This window comes from Lycium barbarum, chromosome 12 (assembly GCF_019175385.1).
Source record: "Lycium barbarum isolate Lr01 chromosome 12, ASM1917538v2, whole genome shotgun sequence".
Taxonomy (NCBI): domain Eukaryota; kingdom Viridiplantae; phylum Streptophyta; class Magnoliopsida; order Solanales; family Solanaceae; genus Lycium; species Lycium barbarum.
The window spans coordinates 59,844,597-59,868,472 of NC_083348.1; the positions used below are offsets into that span (position 1 = coordinate 59,844,597).

Sequence of the window (23,876 nt, forward strand, 5' to 3'; positions counted from 1 at the left end):
AAATCCAGCACCTTAAACGTATTAGGCAAAATGGCACGTGGTGCTGGCACTTGTGCGGCTACCATACCTTGCACTTTGAGTGCCTCAAGCTCCTTCTTCAGCTTATCCAACTCACTCCTCAATGAGACAGACTCCCCACCGGGTGTAGTATGCTCTCGAGTCAATAATTTTAACTCAAAACTATCCAGTCTAGCCTGATACACTTCGTGCTTTTTCTCGAACTCCGTACGGATCTCTGTGGTCGCCTCTGTAACCAACTGCTGCACTATTTTTACCACTTTTAGCTTAAATTGTTGCAAGAGTTTTCCTTCTTGCCTTTTAGCCCTCACTGCTTTGACTGCAATCTGGCTATAATTAGCATGGCTGAAGTGAAGCAACTCCAGCTCTGGATCAACAGGCTCGGCTGTCTCAGCGGTAGTAGCAGACCCCGAAGGAGGGCCCTGTGTGGACGAAGGTGGCGGTGGAGACCTTGCCTCAGAAACACCTATCTTGACTGCAAAAGCCGGTGTATCTATAGTATCTGGGACACCTGTAGTGGGAGCATCAGTCTCGGTAGTAGCAACACCAATCTCAGAATCTACTAGGTCAGTCCCATAAGCATGGCTCGGACTCAACTCTAACTGAGTGTCGTCATCATCACCGGACTGCTCTGCCTCTTGGTCCTTCTTGCCCTTTACCTTATTCTTCCTCTAATCTCCCATACGAGCAGCTGTGATGGTGTCGTCCCATTCTGGATGTTATGTCCCATATTTTTGTACGTTGAATTATTCGTAAGCTAATCGACATAAGTTCAAGGACAAGATTATTTTTGAGATATGAGACAAGGACTTTTTAATCCCGATTTTAATAATACACGGTTTTCTTATTAATTATAATTGGTGGAAATATTAGTGAAGATTAGGGATTAATTAACTGTGATTAAATTATTAAGTGTAGATTAACGATTAATTAAGTTAATTAGTGCACTAAGTGGGCCCCACTACAACATGGCTAAATCTGATTGGTCCATGCCATAGTGGGACACATGTCATTGTGGTTGGACACATGTCGTAAGGGCTGGTAGTATATATATACTAGCTGATGACAAAGCATAGCACAACATAATCATCTCCATAATTCATCTTCATCATCACACCTCTTGAAAGAAAATTAGCAACAACCATGGCTGCCAAGCTCACGGCCAGCCTCAAGAAATCAAAAGGAAGAAGATTTTGATTCCCAAAAGTATTCTAAACATTCAAGAAGGCAGCCACTAAGCTCACGGCCAATTCAAGCTCACGGCCAATTCAATTATTGTGAAGGAAAAGTTGTAATTTGTTATCTAAGTGTTCTACACGTTCAAGGGAGGCAGCAAATGAACATGGCAAGCTAACAAGTGAATTAGAGGAAAATTTCAGCTCAAGATCTCCATAATTAGGTGGTATTGTTCAAGGTTAGAGGCAGTAACGTTTTCCCCTCCATTTCTTTGATTAATTATATTTCCTTCAACAAGGAGAAAGCTAGATAACGTAAATCTAACATCAGGAATTCTGTGGTGCTAGTAGCGCAATTTTCGTCGTGTTGTGGTCATGTTGGATGTTACCTCAAGCTGAAGTAACGCAAAATAAAGATTTTTTTGCTGAGTTAAGGTAAGAGTTCTTCATTATTAACGTTGATTTGGATTTGATTACAATTATAAGGTTGCTACAGTATCGTATAATTGATTAAAGGATTGATAGAATGAATAAACATCGCAAGGGATGTTAGAATTGATTATTGGCGTGTTGTAACTGTTGTTGTTGTCGTGTAGTTCTCATTATTGCCGTCGTGGTTGTTGTTGTGTTGTTGAGATAATTTCCTTGTTTATGGAAAGTAGTTGATATTGTGATTGTGGGCTGTTTTGAGAATGATCTAGAGGTGGATCTGATTCTAGCTTGATATGAAATTGTTGGTATTGTTATTGTTGGTATATGGTCGATATGTTTGCTGAATTGGGATCTCGAGGATTGTTGAGTTCTCAGGGGAAATGCTGCCCGAGTTTGTATAGGCTATAGCCGGGCTGCTCTTATCGTAATTAAATTTCTGAATATGATGTTGAGCTGATGTGTACATAACCTAGTTGTATTATTGTTGTTATGGAGTTTTGGAGGAGGAAGGGCAAGGTGAAACGTCGAATAGTTGTCATATAGCGAGCTCGTGGCTCGTCGTATTGCCCATATGCTGTCTTGTTGGTTGTGCTTGATTACAAGTTGGCTGATGCTTGTGTTACTATTATTATCTTGTAGATAAAGTCTTAAAAAGGGGCTGATTCGTCATAATTGTTTCGAGGGTCGTAAATCAAGATATGTAAAGCTATCCCTTCTTTCTTTTTGGCATGATCTTTAGAAATAAATAGACGATGAGCATATTACTCCAAAGAGACTCCTATTCTTAGAGACAGTAGGATGGCTAATGTTCTTGATATCCAGAACCTATTTCACACTATCTTGATACGTGTCTATGATTCTTGAAGTTCTATTTGATATAATCCATAGTGACAGTCGAGGGGTACTTGATATGATTGTTATCTTTGATGCTCAAGTATTAGTTCATTCTACCTATTCTATTGAGTCTCAGATGATGATTTAGTATGTATATGGTTGCTCACTACTCTGGTCGTGCATGCTGTTAATATATCTTTCACCGAGTCCCGGGCCGGGTATGTTTTCGTGCACAGTTTCACTGCATTGTTCACCGAGTTCCTCACTAGAGGGCTAGGTACGGTGTATATATATATATATATATATATATATATATATATATATATATATATATATATATATATATATATATATAGATGATGATGATAATGTGATTATGGCACCGAGTATGGTATATGATGACTTTATTCACTGAGTCCCATAATGGGCCGGATATGGTATATGGTATAGACATGCATGATTCTTATCTCGTAAGGCACAGGTGCATTGGTATCTTTGATTATCATACTTGCCTTCTGTAATCTTCTATTTAGTTATGATTCTCTTTATTGTATTTTATGCTCTATATACTCAATACATATCTCATACTGACCCCCTTTCTTCGGGGGGCTGCGTTTCATGCCCGCAGGTACAGACACTCGGTTTGGTGATCCTCCAACTTAGGATTTCTATTCAGCTGTTTTGGGGAGCTCCATTGTTTCGGAGCCTGGATTATTTTGGTATAAATCTTTTGAAGTAGATCAATGCATATCCAGGGGTACGGCGGGGCCCTGTCCCGTCATATTTCACTTTTATACTCTTAGAGGTCTGTAGACATATGTGGGTTGTATATAGGTTATGGTCAGCTGTGTCGACATGGTTTGTTTTCGATATTCCTGTATGTAGTGGCAGCCTTGTCGGCTTGCGTATTGTATTATGCTTTGGTTAGCTGTGGCTCCTTAGGAGACAGGTTTATGATATGTGACGTTATGAATATTTAGTTGCTTTTACAAGTCCCCATACTGTCCTTAGTTTCAGTCTGACTGTATCTAATAGGTTTGTACACGAGTGTCCAGCTCGAGCACTGGTCATGGCCCACGGGGTTGGGTCGTGACACTGGAAGCTGAAATAATCCTTGCCCGTCTACACAATTCCGTGATAAGACACGGAAATACTATGTTCTGGTTGGGCTTGTGTACCCGCACATGCAGCTCCTCATCAATGAGCTCCCCAATATTCATCGGATACTTTGACATCAACGAGGCGATAGTGACTGCCTGACTGGTGGAGAGGGTATTATCTGCCTGGGTTGGAGTGATCCTGTACCGAAGCAACGTCCACCAAAACTTAGCTTCCGTGGACAAACAACTTTTAGCAATCTTGACTCTCCCATCATTAGTCCATTTTTGCTTATGTGGCTCAGATGTGATAATCGCAGCAGTCCATTCCCTCACAGATTTCTTGTCTTTCTTGTCTCGTTTGTCTAGGAACAGGCTCAGATCAGTAGGCGCCACAAAATCATTACCGAATAGGACTTTGTTGATGGTTTTGGAGGAAATATCGACAAGTGAGTTCCGGACTATCACATTCTCCAAAATGGGTATCTCATGCCAAGCACGACTCGGTTTCTTCATCGACACCAACACAGCCCCATATGATGCATAGAATTCCCACACAATGTGCGGAGCATAGTCTCCCGGCTCATGAGTGAAAACATCCAGCTTGTACATTTTGATGGTATCATCCAGCTGTGGATGAGCCGAGATACCATCGAAAATCAGTCTCCGCTCCTCAAATATTTTTCACTGCGGCTGTCCCGCAGTTTTTGTCCGAGCCATCCATTGGTCATACAATTTCTTTGACCCTTTGACCGAGAATCAAAGTTTTTCTTCCTCCAGCCGTTTGGTCCGGACGGCTAGTTTACGACCCTCTGGCGGCGTACCATCATCCGGATCATTACCATCACTTGGCCCTACTGAGCCACTCTCCTGTGTTGTTTGGTTGGCAGCCCCCCTGCTTGATACTTCCGCAGCAAAATCCCCCTCTTCAGACTGGGAGGCTTCCGACACAGATGTGGATGGGTTCATTGCTGGAGGCGTAGATGGCCTTACCGAGATGCCTTGCGTGGGGGACCCTCTGACCTTTGGTAGCGGTATAACTTCTGCGCACTCGGATCCTGATTTTCCCCCTTCCGAATTGGAGGGTTCATCTATCAAATTAAAATTCGAGCGCAATTTGTTTCCTGTGCCTTTGCTTTTGGCCCCCGCTTTCCTTGCACTCTTGTTCTGACCCATTCCTGCAAAAGACACATCAAAACCTAGCCTAATCAACACTTACCACCAAGTTCAAACTCAATGCTGTAAAATAAGAGTGGAGAGTGTCAATCATACCATTTTATGATGAACCAACAGATCACAATAAGCAAAGACTTTGAGAGCACAACTTCAATCACAACCAAATTTAAACCTAGGGCAGAAGATTTTAAATTTTGTGAGAGTGGATAGGTTTTCGAGTGTAAGTTGTGTATTTATGGAGTTTAGAAAAAGGAAGATGATGGGTTTTTTTTGTTTTTTTTTCATGGGAAATCGTGGGGGTTGAGAAAAAGGAGGGAAGTTAATGGGATTGATCGTGGGAGGGGATTTGAAACGTTTGTCTCTCTGCCTGTGATTTAAATCGCTGCCCTCTCTTGTATTTAAAGCGTTGTTTTTTGTTCTAAATACGGTCCGTAAAGTGATTTACGACCCGTATTTAGAGATGTTGATGTGGGCAGTACACTGTATTGTCTCAGGAAGGAGTACGATCAGATTTACGGGTCGTATTTCAAAATACGGTCCGTCTTCCATGATCGTAAACTTTCATGTTGCATTACAGTGCTTACTGTTTTGTGACATTGTTAAATACGCCCCATTTTACAAGCCGTATTGTGAAATACGGTCCGTAAACTGCAGGCGTATTTTGTAATATTGTGAAACAATCTCTTACTACTTAACTTACCTGCTATTCAGCAATATTTTCTGCAATATATTCCTGCACCAAAACAACCATTACCCCATATGTAATAAAAAATGAACAAAAGAAAAATAAATATTACACTTGGGTTACCTTCCAAGAAGCGCTCGATTTAACATCGCGGCACGACGGTGGTAACCATTCACTCCTTATCTGCGTGTACCAGATCATCGTTCGTTCCGAGGTGCTTCAACATGCATCGGTCAACAATCCTATCCTTCGAAACCATCCCATGATAGTGCTTCAATAAGGAAATCCAATTAGAGATACGCTACCCATGAGCATCATGGCATAGGTAAAAGGGAACGAGGAGGCAAGCCCCCCCATCTTGTTCTCTTTTTCTCCTTGAGTTGGATGAATCGAGGGTTCCAAACCTTCCAAAAGTGATAGGTGTGTGTTCTTTCTTGGCACTCTCTTAGATTGTCTATCCCTTTATACCTGGGTATAAAAGCCAGAAAGAAAGTAGCTTATTTGATATGGTTCAGTAAATAGGATGCCCATTCACCTTAAATGTCCGAGTTCCATCTCCAGACTTTAACTCAATCGCTCCATGGGGTGAAACACCTACCACCTCAAACGGACCAGACCACCTTGATTTAAGCTTACCAGGTAGCAACTTCAACCGAGAGTTAAACAGCAATACAGGATCACCCTTATAGAACTCTCGCTTCAGGATCTTCTTGTCATGGTATTACTTCATCCTTTATTTATATAGTGTTGTACTCTCATATGCCTGGTATCGAAACTCATCCATCTCATTTAGTTGAAATAACCTGAGCTTGGTTGCTTTCTCCCAATCCATATTCAGTTTCTTCAGCGCCCACATAGCCTTGTGCTCAAGCTCAACCGGCAAGTGACAAGCTCTTCCGAACACAAGCTTGAAGGGTGAAGTCCCAATCGGAGTCTTGAAAGCAGTCCGGTATGCCCATAGAGCATCATCGAGCTTGCGGGCCCAATCAGTTCTATTTGCGTTTACTGTTTTTGCTAGAATACTCTTGATCTCCCTATTGGACACTTCAACCTGTCCACTTGTCTGAGGATGATAAGGTGTTGCCACTCTATGTTTTACACCATATTTCTCCATCAATCCCGCGAAGGCTCTATTACAAAAGTGGGATCCACCATCGCTGATTATAGCCCTCGGAGTACCAAAACGAGTAAATATGTTCTTCTTGAGGAACCCTATAACACTCTTGAACTCGTTATTAGGTAAAGCTACAGCTTCTACCCATTTTGACACATAATCCACAACAACCAAGATGTATTTCATGCCACCCGAACTCACAAAGGGTCCCATAAATTCAATCCCCCAGACATCGAACACTTCTACCTCCATAACAAAATTCATAGGCATCTCTTGCCTTCTGCCGATATTTTCTTGCCTTTGACATTGATCACAGGACCGCACCAATAGATTAGCATCATGAAAAATGGTCGGCTAGTAATAGCCGCACTCAAGTACCTTAGCTGCAGTCCGGTTTCCGCTATGATGACCCCCAACTGGAGAGTCATGGCACGCCTTTAGAATCGTCATCACTTCACTTTCAGGAACACAACACCAAATGATGTTGTCAGCACATGTTCGGAACAAATAAGGCTCGTCCCAATAGTACTGCCGAGCATCCCGCAAGAATTTCTTCTTTTGGTAAGCTTTGATATCTTCTGGAACTATGCCTATTACTAAATAATTGGCAATGTCAGCATACTACGGTGCCACCTGCATTGACACAGCCAACACCCTCTCATCCGGAAAAGCATCATCTATATCAAGTTCATCAGAAGGTCTCCCAGCCTCTTCAAGCCGAGAGAGATGGTCAGCAACCTGGTTTTCAGTGCCCTTGAGGTCCTTCACCTCAAAATCAAACTCTTGCAGCAATAGCACCTATCTGATCAGTCGCGACTTTGCTTCCTTCTTTGCCATGAGGTATCTCAAGGCTGCATGATCAGTGTAAACCACTACTCTGGACACCAACAAGTAGGCCCGAAATTTCTCAAAAGCAAACACAATGGCAAGCAGCTCTTGCTCCGTCACTGTGTAATTCATCGGGTGCATAATTTTATTGTGCCTCTGCCCAAGCACAACACCTATTGCAAAACCACTAGCATTACACATCAGTTTAAATGGCAAGGACCAGTCAGGAGCAACAATAATAGGAGCAGTAGTGAGACGCTCTTTTAACTCCTCAAACGTCTTCTGACACTTATCATCAAACGCAAACTTCGCCTCTTTTTCAAGAAGCTTGCACATTGGATTGGAAATCTTGGAGAAATCTTTGATGAAGCGCCTGTAGAACCCAGCATATCCCAAGAAACTTCGGACACCTTTGACCGAGATAGGTGGTGGAAGTTTTGCAATCACATCAATTTTTGCTTGATCAACCTCGATTCCCTATTCAGAGCTTTTGTGAGCGAGGACGATTCCTTCCTTCACCATAAAATGGCACTTCTCCCAATTTAACACGAGATTTGTCTCCTCACATCTTTTTAGCACTTGACCCAGATGGCCAAGACAATCTTCAAATGAATCACCCACAACAGAAAAGTCATCTATGAATACTTCCAAGAAATCCTCTACCATGTCAAAGAAGATTGACATCATGCACCTCTGAAAAGTAGCTGGTGCATCACACAAACCAAAAGGCATCCGGCTAAATGCAAACGTCCCATAAGGACAAGTAAACGTAGTCTTCTCCTGATCTTTTAAAGCAATGTTGATCTGATTGTAGCCCGAATAACCATCAAGGAAGAAATAGTAGCAACGCCCCGCTAGCCGATCAAGCGTTTGATCAATAAAAGGCATGGGGAAATGGTCCTTGCATGTGGCTGTGTTGAGCTTGCGATAGTCCATGCAAACTCTCCATCCGGTTACAGTTCTAGTTGGGATCAACTCATTCTTTGCATTGGGCACCACAGTGATGTCGCCCTTCTTAGGAACACATTGGATTGGGTAAACCACTCTCGCACCCAACCATTTGATGATCTCTTTCTTGACTACCTCTTGTACATTCTCGCTCAGTCGCCTTTGATGCTCTACACTCGGTTTGCTATCTTCCTCCAACTGGATTTTATGCTCACAGATCCTAATGGAATACCTCGAATGTCTGCTATGGTCCAACCAATAGCACGCCTATACACCCTCAACACCTCCAAAAGCTGTAAAATCTGCTCCTCAGTCAGTAGAGCTGAAACAATCACTAACAATGTATTATCCGGACCAAGGAACTCATGCTTCAGATGTGATGGGAGTTGTTTAATCTCCAACTTAGGTGGCTCAATGATCGAAGGCTTTGCTGGAGGAGTTGTTCTATTTTCCAGATCGAGATTCAGCTTTTTTGGGTGATAGGAATATGATCACAACCCAACAAGTGAATTAATTGTCTCCACACAACCTTTCATGTCCTCAGCATCGAAATTCACAAGAATACCAGCTAGAACTTCACCCAAACTCTCTTCTTCTATCATGAACTCCACTGCTTCATCAACAATATCAAACGAATGAATTACCGAAATACTCTCATAAGCACTTGGTAACTTCATCCCTTTGCTAGCCTGAAACGCCACTGCTTCATCGTTGACTCAGAACTTGATTTCATTTTTCTCCGAATCCATCAGAGCTCTCCCTGTAGCAAGGAAAGGTCACCCCAGAATAATAGGAATGTCCTGATCGACAGCACAGTCAAGAATCACAAAATCAACGGGCAACATAAAGTCACCAACCCGCACAATTACATCATCAACAACCCCAACAAGTCTTTTGATAGACCTATCAGCCATTTGTAACCTCATAGTAGTTGGCCTTGGCATCCCCAAACCAGATTGTTTGTATATAGCAAGGGGCATCAAATTAATACTCGCCCCATTATCACACAAAGCACGAGCAAAATCATGGTGCCCAACAGAACAAGGAATGGTAAACGCCCCAGGATCTCTCTTTTTCTGAACAGTTGTAGTTGAAATGATGGAACTCACAGTGTGAGTCAAACTCACGGTTTCATGTTGAACCGTTTTCTTCTTGGTCAGCAGATCCTTCAAATATTTAGCAAAATCGGGCATCTCCTTGAGAGCTTCCAAGAAGGAAAAATTTAGAGATAACTGCTTCAACTGATCATAAAACTTCTTGAACTTAGCATCTTCTTTCTTCTTTACCAACCTTTGAGGAAAGGGAGGTTTAGATTTGAAAAGCTGCATCAAAGGGCGGAGAGCCCCTTTTACAATCTGCTTGCTTGTGTTATCAGCTTCCTTCACCATCTCTGGAATATCAATAACCTTCTTGTCAGTAGGATTCTCATCAACAATAATGGGTGCTTCAGACTGCACCTCATTCTCTTCATCTATCGGCTCAAGATCAATCACCTTCTCATCAGTCCCATGGAGTATTTTACCACTCCTAGTAGCGATGGCAAACACACGGTCTACACCGCCTCCCCCATTCTTTGGATTTGGAATAGTGTCACTCGGAAGTCCTCCCTTTTTAGGAGGGTGCTGCTCTCTAGAAATATCCCTCATCTGTGACTCAAGCTTCTGAATAGCCGCTGTATGGGAACCCACTGTTTCTGTCAGCCCAGATAAAGTCCTTTCAGACTTAGATTGGAACTCTTGTTCCTAAAAATTTTACTGTTGTTGTAGCTCCCTTGGTTCGCACCACCAAAATTATTGTTGTAGTTCCCAGAGTTGTTATAAGTACCTTGACCTTGCTGAGGTCTCCATTGATTCTGATTCGGATAACCACCTTGATAATTCTATCTTTGGTAACCCCCTTGAAAGTTATTAACATAATTAGCATCTTCAACCTGCATAGGTGGCCCATAATGGAACGGACCATCTTGAGTATGGTACATCCTCATAAACATTTACCTTCTTGATCTGGGATTCATCAAACTTTTTCGTTAGCAAGGAAATATTTGTTGCAAGTTCTGCCAATGTTTGCTGGGTGTCTGGATTCTCCTTTACTATATTCTGGATCATAGCACTACCATACGGTACCACATCAGTATTGTTTGAGTACCAAGCCTGATTATGAGTCGTCAGCTTGTTAAATATGTTGGTCACTCGTCGATAAGTTTTGTTCATGAAACAACCATCAGCTGCATTATTAGCAACTGACTGCGTCACTGGATCTATCCCTTGGTAGAACTTCTCTATTAATATGTGTTACGGAAAACCATGATTCGGGCTCTTCTACAAATACACCTTGAATCTCTCCCAGGCTTCATATAGTTGTCCCCCAGTCGCTGCTTAAATTCATATATCTTGTCACGACTTTCAGCCTTCTTGCTAGGGGGGTACCATTTTGTGAGAAAAGTAGTCACCATCTCTGCCCATGAAGTAATCGAATTTCGGGGCAGCTTCTCAAACCATGTTCTATCCTCCCCAGTTAAGGAATATTTAAATAACCTCAACCGAATAGCATCTTGTGGAATGTTGTTCTGGATGTGATTAGCACACACATCCACAAAATTCTACAAATGACGTTGAGGGTCATTCTCGGTAGAGTTCCAAAAGTATCCCTCAAGCTTCAACAACTGGTATAGAGAGGAGTCAATTTTCACGCTAGCAGCTGCAACTCGAGGCTGAACAATAGTTGATTCATAGTCCTCCTCCGTAACAAAATCAGCGAAAATATTCTCATCATCTGATTCATTTGCTTGATTGTTCAACCGATTCCCCTAGTTGCCAGCACGTTGATTTTGCTGATTCTGATTCATGTTCACCTGGTTTACTCAGAGTAGAAAACAAGGTGTGATGGAATAAGCAAAAGACTTCAATTAAATCAAACACTATTTAGTAATTTCAGAACCGTATTCCCAGGCAACGGCGCTAAAATTTGCTACGCTCAAATTACACCTATAAATGGTATAACATGGACGTTGTCAAATATAGTAACCCAACAAGGTTGGGATCGAATCCCACAGGGAATATGGTGTGAAAAGGTTACTAAAGTCGTAGGATGCTAAGTTTTAGGTCTAATGTTTTAATCCGATGGTTTTGGTAATAGTTGGTTTTTCTATGACTAATTGTTATCTACTTACTTTGGTGGAAATTTGTGGTAAAAGAAACTAAGGTTGTGTCCCCGTTAGATAGGGTGTATGATCATGGGTATTGATCTTGATATACTTCTAATGGATCATTATATGAATGCACTTAATCTCTATATGAATCTCTACTATTTTCCAATAAATAAAGATTATCTCTTTCTATGATTTTTCCAAATATAAGAAAGTAACTATGAAGAACGATGAATCATGCCAAGTAAATTCTTCTTATTCCTAAGTGAAATTATTAAACAAAGTTTAAAGCTTTTAGTCCTTGTTATTTATTCTTACCAACCCTAATTATTTTCCCAAATAAATCAAGGTTTATGGCTTTAATAAATGTTTTCAACCATTAATTATGAATGAAGAATGAAGAATAAATAAACCCTAATAATCCATTATGCGTATATCAATCACAACTCAATCACACAACACCCATCATTGGGTTCACAACCGTAGTAAGGGAATTTAGCTACTCATGACAAAGAACAAGAAATAAGAAATTGAAGAATTCATAATTGCTTACTTTGGAAGAAAAGAGGAATTGATAATACTTGATTTGATGTTTGAACCTTCAAAAACTAGAGAGTATTTAATGTTCTAAGCCAAAAGTCAAAATATATTAACCGATAACTATTAAAACCCTACAATGACTATTTATAGGTTCTGAAAATGTGAAAGTTGCAGATTTGCACTTTGGTCCCCGTCGATACGAAATACGTTCCGTAAAGTGAAATACGGACCGTAAACCAGTTTACGACCAAGTCTTCCTTCCAGTTTTGAGCAACTTCAATCTCTTGAGATACAGACTGTAAATTGGTTTACGGTCCGTAAGCTGCCCAGTCGTCTTTCAACTTTCAAAACTTTGACTTTCTGCCAGATGCTCGAATGGTTAAACACGCTTTGAAATACGGACCGTAAAGTGGAATGCGGTCCGTAAAAGTTGTTCGTAAATCACCATTCCCTCATCCTGCCTTTATGGTTCTTCTTATTATTTAGTACGCCCATGGAATACGGCTCGTGTTTGAGAATACGAACCGTAAACTGAGTTTACGACCACTTCTGGACTTTCAACTGTTTTCATTCCGAATCTGTTCCGTTTCCTGAAAAACACTAAAAACCACGTAAAATCACATAGACTTGCTTAAAAACAAGTAAAACTTATAGCAGAAAAGCATCAATTGTGGCGTAAAATCACGCCACATCAAGATGTACTGATAATGTGGCGCTCTGGTCTTCCAGTTGGAAAATTTTTTGTTGTTGCTAACATATTGCGGGTGCCTTGAAAATGATGGTCTGCTTCGCTGGGGAACAATGATATGATCCTAAATGGCATAATTGGCGCTAATGGCTCAAGGGCATGGAAGAGGACGTTGGAGATACTTATGGACCCACGTAAGAGAGCAAATGACGTTTGGAAGATAGCTTGGCAAGTGGAGGAGAGGGAAACTACCCAAAGTGGCTAGATGCGTAAAGTGGCTAAATGTGTAACTATGGGGCTGAGATTGCCATTGGAGGTCTTGATTGCAAGATAAGAGGCTAACTTTGCAATTGGAGGTCTTATTTGCAAAATATGGGTCTTTGGGTGCAATTGAAGACCCATGTGGGTGTTTTTGCAAAAGAACAACTTTAGGGCCTTTTGGTGTAATAGGAATTAGTATAAATAGTTGTTTTCATCCATTTGGAAGACTTAGTGTGAATATTGAGTGAACGCATATTAAGAGATTTTAGTCATTAATATAGTTTGTTTGGTTACCTACACTACGTGTGATTTCCTTATTGCAAAGTGAATTGCTTATCCATTAAATTCATCTAGATTGCTCATTTGTGGATTCAAATTGAGTCTTCTAATTTGATTCAAATTGGTTTGGTTCTTTGATTGAATTCAAAATAGGATTTTCATATACTTAGATTTGCCTATAGGATTCATTATGAATTGGGTCAAGTATCTATCTTTCTACCTTCTCATCCCCAATTTCCCATATCCCTTTGTTTTTCCCTTTTGTTGATTTTGATTTCTATGGTTTTCTAGGTTGATTGTTATCATTTGGTATCAGAGCTTAGGCTAGGGGATTCTTTCTACAATTTCTAATCCTAGGTTGTGCATAGATTGAGCAAAACAAAAAAAATCATCCAAAAATTTTGAAAATCAAATTTGTTGTTGGATCTGAGTGTTATAGTTATTAGATTTCAGTTTAGAAAGATCAAAACTACTTGAATCCAAAGTTTGGAAATGTTTGGAGGTGTTTTGGGAAAATCTCCATTGAAGGACCTTCAAGGTTGAAGAACACCAAATTGGGTCTTGTTGATTGGAAGTCCAATTGATTTCAATTTAGGCTGGGCTTTGTTCTGTACATTGAGGAGAAGCTAGATCTATATTTTGGGAGCAAATTGAGTTGATTTGAAGGTTCTATAAAATTTGGGTGTTCTAAGTGTTCTTGAGGATATTCATAGATTCATAGTGAAGAAGAAAGCAAAAAAGGAAGATTCGATTCCTAAAAACTCAAGTACAAAATTTGAAAAGTATTTTTCTAGCCCAAAAAGGAAAATACTAGGTTTAGTGGGCCCAAGTACAAGGAATAATCAGAAAAAGAAGCATCTAAACAAATCCCAAGAGAAAAAATAAAATCACAAAAGTTGTCCCGTAGGCAACACTTGCAAGTGGCAGGTTGCGTCGCAGGCAGCACCTGCTAAAAGCACTTGGTGCAGCAAACCTTGACAGAGAATTGAGAATTTTGGTTGCATCATTTGCTAGCTCCAGATTGCCCTAGCAGAGAGTACATACAAGCGGCAGATTGTGCACAGGTTTAGCGGGTTGCGCTTTTCAGTTTTTTCAACTCTAATTTTCTTTCGATTCCATTCCTAATTCCTTCCTTGATTCTATAAACTAACTAACGATTAGTAATCATCCTTACTTAGTTGTTGGATAGTTCTTTGAGTCCATGAGTCATTCGTGCCAATTCTTCTTATGTTTTTCCATTTATTTCGTCGAAACTTTATTGGATCTCATCCGTTTTGCTTTGAGTCGTCCGTCATTCATCTAAACAAGAATCTATTCTACCACAAAGGATAAGCAACGTTTGTATTTGATTGGACGAGCAATTCATCAACAACTTCGAAAAAGCACAGAGTGTGATAAGGTTAACAGTTCAATACGAGTGACATGAGGTTTCTATTACTAACATTGTTTGCTAGTTTTTCAGGTCATAATGTCTAATCAAGGAGATCGTACTCAAGAAGTAAAGGAACCATCATACATGGTGAATTCTTTGAACAAGATCATTAGTCAATTAGCGACATTGACTTCGAATGTGGGAGGATTGACAGAGCGGATAGATAGGTTGGAGGTGAAGGTGGTGCAAGTTAAGACCTCAAGTAGAGAGGGCACTCCCCATTCTCAAGTTGAAGGGGATTTGAGCAAAAATGCGGAAACTACTCCAACCATTACACCCGGAAAAATACAAGCATTATGCTTCCCACCTACCAGTTCCTCACCTAACCCAAAAGCTCCACGACAACAACCATCTAATACCCAAAACACCAATCGACAAACCTATCCCCAAGTATACCGAACATCCCAAACTGAACCCGCACCCCAAAGAACCCCACAAAATGTTCCACATGTTCCCCAATAACCACCCCAAGACCAATTCCAAAACCCTCTTTATGATGAAGAAGCGGAGGAAGTTGCCCAAGAGAGGTAGTGGGATGAACCAAGGCACGGAGAAAGGCGTTGGGAGATGAAAAACCGGGGTAGAGGAAGGCAAGGAGGTTTTGCAAGGTTCCAAGGTCATCAAGACCGTGGGAGATGGCAAGGAAATGAAGCATGTGGGGACAATGATCAAAACTTGAAAGGAAATAGTGACCCAAAAGAGTTCCTTGAGTGGAAGTTGCAAAGTGAGAGGATATTCCTCACCAACAATGTGTCTGAAGCTTTGAAGGCAAGGTATGCCCTCAACTAATTTGAGGGATATGCATCAAATTGGTGGGAATCTAAGAAGCGAGATAGAGCTCAACGTCAAATTTTCGATATTCCTACTTGGGATGAGTTGATTGGGCTCATGGAAGTGAGGTATCTACCTCCAACTTACTTTTCAAGAGGTACTCAAGAAGGTATACGTGTTGAAGCAAGGCTCCAAAAGTGTTGAGCAGTACTTTGATGAGTTCGAAAACTTAAGGATGAAGTCCAAGATTAAGGAGCACTTGAATTACACTCATAAGATTTGTAGCCAACTTAAGTCAGGAGATTTCTAAACCCATGAGGCTACAAACTTATAATAGCTTAGAGGAAGCTTTTCATGATGCTTCCAAGGTTGAAGCGGAATTGAAAGACGAAAAGGCTTACAAAGCCAAGAGCACTCCATCTTCAACTTGGAACCAACGAAAAGAGAAGTGGAAGACGTCCACTTGGGAGAAGCCCAAGGTCACTACTCCCACTCCTCAAGCCACGTTTGACTACAAAGCTAAAGGAGACGACCAAGCCAAAGGAGGTAACAATGCTAAACCTAACTTCCCTCGTCCATCTACCATTCAGTGTTTCAAATGCCAAGGTGAAGGACATATTGCAAGTGAATGTCCTACTAGCAGAGCAATTATGGTCTTGCGAGATGGGTACCAAACCGATGAGGAAGATGAGAACGGGATTGGTGTTGATAATGATGGAGAAAAGAGTGAGAATGAGGGAGATGCCAAAAGTGATATTGAGAAAAAGATGGAAGAAAGATTGAATTTTGCTATTGTAGTTAGAAAAGCCATAGGGGCACTAGCGAGAGAGGAGATTAACCAAAGGGAGAATTTGTTTCATGCTAGGTGCAAGATAGTGGACAAAGGTGTGTAAATTGATCAGTGATGGTGTGAGTTGTACCAATGCCGTAAGCCAATTTTTGGTTGAGACTATGAAATTCCCTAGAAGAAAACACCCTAGCCCCTACAAGCTCGAATGGTTCAATGAATGTGGTGAGATGAGGGTAACCAAGCAAGCCGTTATCAAATTTTTGGTAGGTATCAAGATGAACTCTTCTGTGATATGGTGTCAATACAAGCATGTCACCTCTTGCTTGGTAGGTCTTGGCAATTTGAAAGGGATCCTCAATATAGTGGAAGATCCAACAAGTATTCATTTGTGTTGGATGACAAGAAACTCACCCTTGCTCGTTCGACTCCCTGTGAGGTTAGTGAAGACTATAGAATCATAAAGGAACTCCGTGAGAGGGTTCAAAATGGGGACACGGAGGTTAATGAAAAGGATACCTTGGTTGCTCAAGGAGAACAAGGTTCAACTCAAGAGAAAGGAAAAAAGTGTATGGTTGCCAAACCAAAATTTTGTACAAAGGGCATAATGGGTGGAGAGGTGATATGTGGTGATGTGAGGGAGTTATCACCAACTCATACTAACCCTTCTAACCATTCTACTTTTTCTAGTTGTCTTGTTTCCTTTGTAGGTACTCATGAAGATGATCATCCCAAGGAAACAATGCCCAAAGATCACCAAGTCCCTTTGGAAAGTGAAGTACTTCAAACCTCCTCCGAAGAGGAAAGTCAATGCAAGGAACTTGACCAAGGTAACAAAGGACATGTGCTTGAACTCCAAAGTAACAAAGCTATTCCTTATACTCTAACGAACGAGAAGGAACATTTTGTGCTTAATCGACAATTGAGTGAGGATGTATTGTTTGAAGCATCTTGAATCTTTGCTAATTAATGATGATGTCCTTGTTGAGAGTGCCTTCACACTAGTTGATCCTTATGATGACCCAATTGACTCTTCTTGCAAAATCAATTTGTGTCCACCTAGTGTGAGCACTTATGTTGCTATTGATCGTTTTGAGAGTGGATTTTCTTGCTTTCATTTTCAACTTTTAGTTACACATTCTCTCTTTAAGGATAATGTTTGGCTTGATAGTAACATGATTGTTGATCATAGATTGCATGACTATATGCCTTGTATTGTGAAAGTTTTGGTTTTTTATGGGAATAACAAAGCCTATGGGAACCCATTATGGGTGGATGATCCTTTCCTTATTAATATAACTCTCTTTTTGAGGGATTGTAATGCGTTTTGGGGAATCAGTTGTCTCAAAGGGAAGGATAACACTAGTCTACAACTTGTCACCTATGTCTTGTGTGATGCCTTTCCTTACCATTTCTTTGATTGCGATGCTTGTCTTGTGCTACCACTTGGTATAATGGTACATTTACATGATGGATTTGTGCAAGGTGACTTAAGACATGTCTATGTCTATGACCTCAGTGTTTCATGCTATTTTCATGTTTTGAAAATGTGGACACTTTTGGACAGGATTAGTGCAATGAATGAAATTCTAGGTTTGGATAATATTGCTTTAAATCTTGCACTTAGTCCTAAGGGAGGTCAACCTTGCTTCATGTCTACTAGACCCCTTGTCTCTTATCTTAGATGCATGGGCATCTTAGTTTTCTCATTGCTTATGATGGTTGTTGATGTGTGGTTGTACTACAAGTTTGTCCATCCTTGGAATGAAAGTATGATTATTGCTTTGTGTGCTAACTCTCATGCCTTGAGGACTATGTTTTCGTCTATCTTCCCTTGGTTTTTTCAAGGGAGGACGAATCATTTCCAAGAAGGGAAGGATGATATGATCCTAAAGGGTATAATTGGCGCTAATGGCTCAAGGGCATGGAAGAGGAAATTGGAGATACTTGTGGACCCACGTAAGAGAGCAAATGGCGTTTGGAAAATAGCTTGGCAAGTGGAAGAGAGGGCTACTACCTAAAGTGGCTAGATGCACAAAGGAGCTAAAAGTGCAATCAAGGGCTAAGATTGCAATTGGAGGTCATATTCGCAATTTGGAGGTTAAGATTTCAATTGGAGGTCTTGATTGCAAGATATGAGGCTAACTTTGTAATTGGAGGCCTTATTTGCAAAATATGGGTCTTTGGGTGCAATTGAAGACCTATGTGGCTATTTTTGCAAAAGAGCCACTTTAGGGCCTTTTGGTGTAATAGACATTAGTATAAATAGTTGTTTTCATCCATTTGGAAGACTTAGCTTGAATATTGTGTGAACTCATATTAAGAGATTTTAGTCATTAATATAGTTTGTTTGGTTACCTATATTAATTGTGGTTTCCTGTGGCAAAGTGAATTGCTTATCTATTAAATTCATCTAGATTGCTCATTTGTGGATTCAAATTGAGTATTCTAATTTGATTCAAATTGCTTTGGTTCTTTGGTTGAATTCAAAATAGGAGGGTCTAGGTTTCATATACTTAGATTTGCCTATAGGGTTCATTACCAATTGGGTCAAGTATCTATCCTTCTATCTCCTCATCCCTAATTTCCCATATCCCTTTGTTTTTCCCTTTTGTTGATTTTGATTTCTATGGTTTCCTAGGTTGATTGTTATCAAACAAATGGGAAACTGGTTCTCGGGGGGAACATCGTCTATAAGTTTGTCATCATCAAAAAGGGGGAAATTGATAAATTCAAGTGTTTTTGGTTTTGATGATTGTCAAACTGATTTAGAACCAGATAGAGACCTCGTCTGTGATCTGCTCTCTATGTACCATGCACCGTCAGCAGAGATAGTTGTAAAGCCGAGCTACTCACTGCACACCAGTACAGCAGTGAGCTGGCCCATGCTTTAGGTCACACTTTTGAATGAGTGGTCTACATCCATCCCACATGATTCCTACTATATATACAATATGTTACAACATATTGTGTATCACTTGGAAAACTTAAAAATCACCCTAAAGGTGCAGCCGCCGGAAGACTCTCCAAGTGTTCAACAAAGTGAATCACAAACTGAAGGACATGATTCCAACACTGAAGATTCTTTAGTCTCCTAGTTTGTTTTAAGCTTTTTTTCATGTGCTTTTACTTGTAAACCTACTCTTCTCTTACAAGAAGCTATTGTAGATATTTCAAATTCTTAGTAGTTGTTAGGCAATTTACCTTTCAATTTATTAAGTGATACCCTTGGCTAGTGTTAGTCTAAGGTGTATTAGTTGGGTCCGGCTAAGAGGTAGTCGACCTTAGTGTCCCTAGCTAGAGTTAGCTAAGTGGAGTTGCTTGCAATCGGAGTATTGCCAGGGTTGAGGGACTATGGGAGTTAGTTCCTAGGTTACATAAGCGTTATTGTAAGGGTGAGGGATTATAGCAGTTAGTTCCTAGGTTACATAAGTGTTATTGTAAGGGTGAGGGATTATGTGAGTTAGTTCCTAGCTTACGATAGAGTTGTAACCTAAAGTTGCTCGGTGTAGTGGAGTTGAAATCCTACTGGGGTAGGTCGTGGTTTTTAATCTTTTGAGCAAAGAGTTTTCCGCACTAAAATCTCGCCTTCTGTACTTACTGCATTGCGAAAGAGAACTAGTAAATAACCAGGTCCCTGCATATTGTGTTTGGTGGACGCACAGCCTGCAGCTCTCTCCAACTGAAAATAACAAGCCTAAACAACTGAACTAGAAAACTAATCTTACATACAAAAGATAAGGAACCAAAGAACAATAACCATAACTGTGGCAACAATGCAGCAAGTCGACCTTCCATGCCTTCCCTACCAACACTTGTAGAGTTTATTAGTATGTTGTATTGTTCTTGGCATATTGGATCAGCCGGATCAACCCATCGAAAATAGCCATATTCATTACCACTTGCATATCTTTGGCAGCCCCAAAACCTTCTTCCAAGATTTATTGGTGTCTTGGACATCTTAAGATCCGCAACAAGTCCACAATAGCAAAATCGTACCTTCACAATTTCTTGGAAAAGAAATTCGACTTAGAGAAAGAAAAAAAACAACTTGTAAGCAGCACTGCACTGGACAAGAAGAATAAATGTAGAAAAGAAAAGAAAAAATGGGGAAGAAATTTTGAGATAAGATTATGGGATAGAGCTTAAAATTGGTTCAAAAATGGTGGATAAGTGTTTGGGGAAGAAGGTGGCTTTTTAAAAGCCAAAAATTGACCGTTAATGCCTTTTTACAAGGCCTCACTCGCCTAAAGCGAGCGTATCACACGAACAGCTGACAGAAATGCCACATAGGATGAGAAGTGTTTAAAATGCTCATTTTTTTATGGGTAGAGGGATTCAGTTGACAAACATGCAAGTATGAGCACCAAGATGACAAAAATGGACAAGTACAGGGGTCTCCCAGACTATTCCGCCTTATAAAAATGTCAAAGGACTTACCATCGGGATTCCTATCTAACTGCTCCAACTGATGATGAAATGATGTCAATGGAGCTCATAAATTATAATCTACAACAACAACAACAACAAAATACCCACTGTATTTTTCACAAATGGGGTCTAAGAAGGATAAGATGTAAATACACAGACCTTACCCTTACCTTTGTGAGGGTAGGGAGACTGTTTCCAATAGACCCTTGGCTCAAAAAAAAAAAAGATTTGAAGCATGATATCAAGAAAAATATGGTAACAAAGTAGCAAGATAAAAGCAAAAGAAGGAATAGATAGTAGTACACCTCGAAGAAAAGAATATACACAATTACTAACTAATACTACTAATAAAGAGAATACTAGGCTATCACAATCTCCGATCTTAATCCTCGACCTCCACACTTTCCTATCTAGAATCATATCTTCGTGAGTTTAAAATATACTAACCTCAATTTACAAATTTAAATTATAGATTGGCAGATGAAATTGAGCAAGCCAATTACCTATCCCATCCCACAGCGCGCTTCACTAGAAACTAGATCATATATTGCCATGAACGAGTAGCTAGGATTATGACGATGCTTTGCAGTTTGAATTGAATGACTGAAATTATTGATCTACAACTACAAGTGACCGATGCCTTGAAATTGACACCCAAAAGAGAAAGAAGGAGACAAATAGGCGTTTGGCATAGAAACCAAATATGTTTTATTTTTTTTGAAATTTTTTAAGTTGAAGTTAAAGATGGAGTTGTATTTGGTTATACCTTTTTTCAAAAAATATTTTGTTTGAATGTACTGAAAGTGAAAAAATTGAAATCAAGATATTAGGTGTTTCCTAATTCCACATACAATTTGAAATTTTTATGACCAAGCGCTAATTTTCAAATAAAGGTAAAAAAAAATTCAAAAAAAGTGAATAATTCTCATTGCCAAACGGGTCCTTAAGAAGAAAAGATAGTCTAATCATAAACAATGTGAACGAAAATTCAGCCAAAGCTTGCATTATATTTGATACTTGATCATGAAAGATATACATATACTAATCTTATGCTTGATTTAAAAAAAAAAACAAAAAAAAAACTGTATTTACTTCCGTACATTAGTAATTCTGAAATCTCTGAACACTTGGTGATGACGTATAGGATAATCATCTTTATTACATCCTTCATCGAAATTCTGCGAGTAACTAACTGCATCATAGTGAAACATCAAAGTCTTTTTTCCATACACATTCTTCCCTTCATTCACCAATTTCTTCAGCATCTTTCTCCATGTTTTCCCATAGCTGCCACGTCCTCCCCGGCGACACTCGTTTATACGCGAATATTCTTCGTGCACCGGAATACATGACGGTGACATACAGCCGTAAAATGGCGACCGCCGGTAAATTGAATCAGTCCCCATGGTTGCTAACAAGTTAAAGAGAGTGTATTTGAGTTAGATGAATGTTTGTTGGTTTTTGGTTGTCTCTCCCCTATAAGGTGTGAAGTGGAATAGATTATGTAGGACTTACGTAGTAGCAAATTGTTATCCGTTGTGCACCAATTTTCTGTGGGCCTAACTAATTCCCGTATTTCGTTGCCCCAAAAATAATTTTTATTTTTATGCTCACGGTGTAAAATATTTTTGTATTGTCAGGCTAAATTAAACTATAGTAATATGTATATCACCGTAATGTTAATTTAAGATTACTTAACAAATAGAGAAATAATATGCTACAAGCTTACACCTATACAAGTTATGTTGTACTATTAGTGGCAGCGGCGGAGTCAAAAATTTTACTAAGGAGGTTCAAAAATATAAAGTAGTAAACGCACAAAGAAGTTAAGGGGCTCGACATCTACTATATTTACATAAAAATTAATTTTAATCTTGTATATACAGTGTATTTTTTGCCGAAGGGGGTTCGAATGAACTCCCTCGGCCCAACCTACCTTCGCCTCTAATTAGGGGGGGGGGGGGGGGGGGGGGGGGGGATTTACGCTATTAGTTTATATAAGTTAAAATTTAAGAAAACAATGGACTTACCTAATGTACATTGCAGTATTTTTAAATGTTAGTGTTGATTTTATAAATTAACAATTATGTGTTTGGATAGATGTGTTGAGACGGATAATAATCAATCCGCATATTTTGTTAAAAAAGGTGTTGATTAGCATATGCCTCTAATTAGGGGGGGGGGGGGGGGGGGGGGATTTACGCTATTAGTTTATATAAGTTAAAATTTAAGAAAACAATGGACTTACCTAATGTACATTGCAGTATTTTTAAATGTTAGTGTTGATTTTATAAATTAACAATTATGTGTTTGGATAGATGTGTTGAGACGGATAATAATCAATCCGCATACTTTGTTAAAAAAGGTGTTGATTAGCATATGTCTATTTAAAGGACTAAAATGCCCTTAAATATATTTTAAAAATATATTAATTTTAAAAGTATATATCCTTACATGAAAACAGATGTAATTTTGTTTTGGGAAAGACATATGGAGGATCTTACAAAATTTATTAGGAATAAAGTAAAAATAATGGTCAAACCAAAAGTGCTTATAAATTAAAAAGTTATTAAGTTAGGGGTGATAGCTTATGATTTTTGACTGGACTTTAGCTTATAAACATTTTTTGGGTTCATCAAATGTATAAGTGAGTCAAAAAGTATTTACATAAGTTAATTTGATTATAAGCTTATTCAAACACCATCGTGCAGTGACGGGTCAAAGAGATTTTGGTTGTTCTACAAAATTCACACTTTTCGACTTGTATCATTCATATATGTATGAAAATAAGTAAAACTAAAATTGGAAATATATATATATATATATATATATATATATATATATATTTCAGAATTCACTCTCTTTTCAAAACTATGGTATCTGGATTCGTTACTAACTGCACAATTATGTTGGTCCGAACAGATCTATAGAGCAAAATAAATGTAAGGAATTGGTACAATTGATCTCTAATTATTGTTTAAAATTGAGATTAGTTGATTTATTGTATTACAAACAGTTAATTTGTCACGTACTTTCTGTCAAGATCCCTGAAGTCTGGATTAGTGAGATCTAAGAGTATCAATGGATACATGTGAGTGATTCTACCACCTATATATATAAAGCATCATGTGCTGTATCGCCATTAATCCTTTTTTTTTTTTTTTTTACGTGACTAGTTTAAGGCGTACAGACTAATATATTGTGAGGCAAATTTGTGGTTGGAATGATTTATTAA

The 23,876-nt window shown here is 39.4% G+C and overlaps 1 protein-coding gene and 1 non-coding gene across 4 annotated transcripts; one reads left to right on the plus strand and one right to left on the minus strand.

The window, feature by feature from the left end:
- The first annotated feature begins 10,605 nt into the window (after window positions 1-10,605).
- LOC132625341 (small nucleolar RNA R71) lies at window positions 10,606-10,710 on the plus strand. Its single transcript, XR_009576779.1, has one exon. It is a non-coding gene; the product is annotated as a small nucleolar RNA R71 (small nucleolar RNA).
- Window positions 10,711-19,722: 9,012 nt separating this feature from the next.
- On the minus strand, window positions 19,723-22,222 carry LOC132624112 (uncharacterized). Of its 3 annotated transcripts, XR_009576529.1 has the most exons (3): window positions 21,742-22,157; window positions 20,651-20,719; window positions 19,723-20,220 (listed from the first exon to the last, which is right to left on the minus strand). XR_009576529.1 is itself a non-coding variant. In XM_060338939.1 (2 exons), the coding sequence occupies exons 1-2, from the start codon at window positions 22,045-22,047 to the stop codon at window positions 19,829-19,831; spliced, it is 687 nt and encodes a 228-aa protein (XP_060194922.1). In that variant the 5' UTR covers window positions 22,048-22,173; the 3' UTR covers window positions 19,723-19,828. The 3 variants fall into 3 exon arrangements, 1 of the variants encoding a protein (XP_060194922.1); XR_009576528.1 differs by lacking the exon at window positions 20,651-20,719 and having other exon boundaries at window positions 21,742-22,222; XM_060338939.1 differs by lacking the exon at window positions 20,651-20,719 and having other exon boundaries at window positions 19,723-20,209; window positions 21,742-22,173.
- Between the last annotated feature and the right edge of the window lie 1,654 nt (window positions 22,223-23,876).

What these genes read in the sequence shown, in the direction of transcription:
- LOC132624112 (XM_060338939.1), bottom strand. Translation starts at nt 22,047, where the DNA reads ATGGGGACTGATTCAATTTACCGGCGGTCGCCATTTTACGGCTGTATG. An exon ending in GAGATTTCAGAATTACTAAT is followed by an intron (nt 20,210 to 21,741) that starts GTACGGAAGTAA and finishes GAAATTGTGAAG; the next exon opens with GTACGATTTTGCTATTGTGG.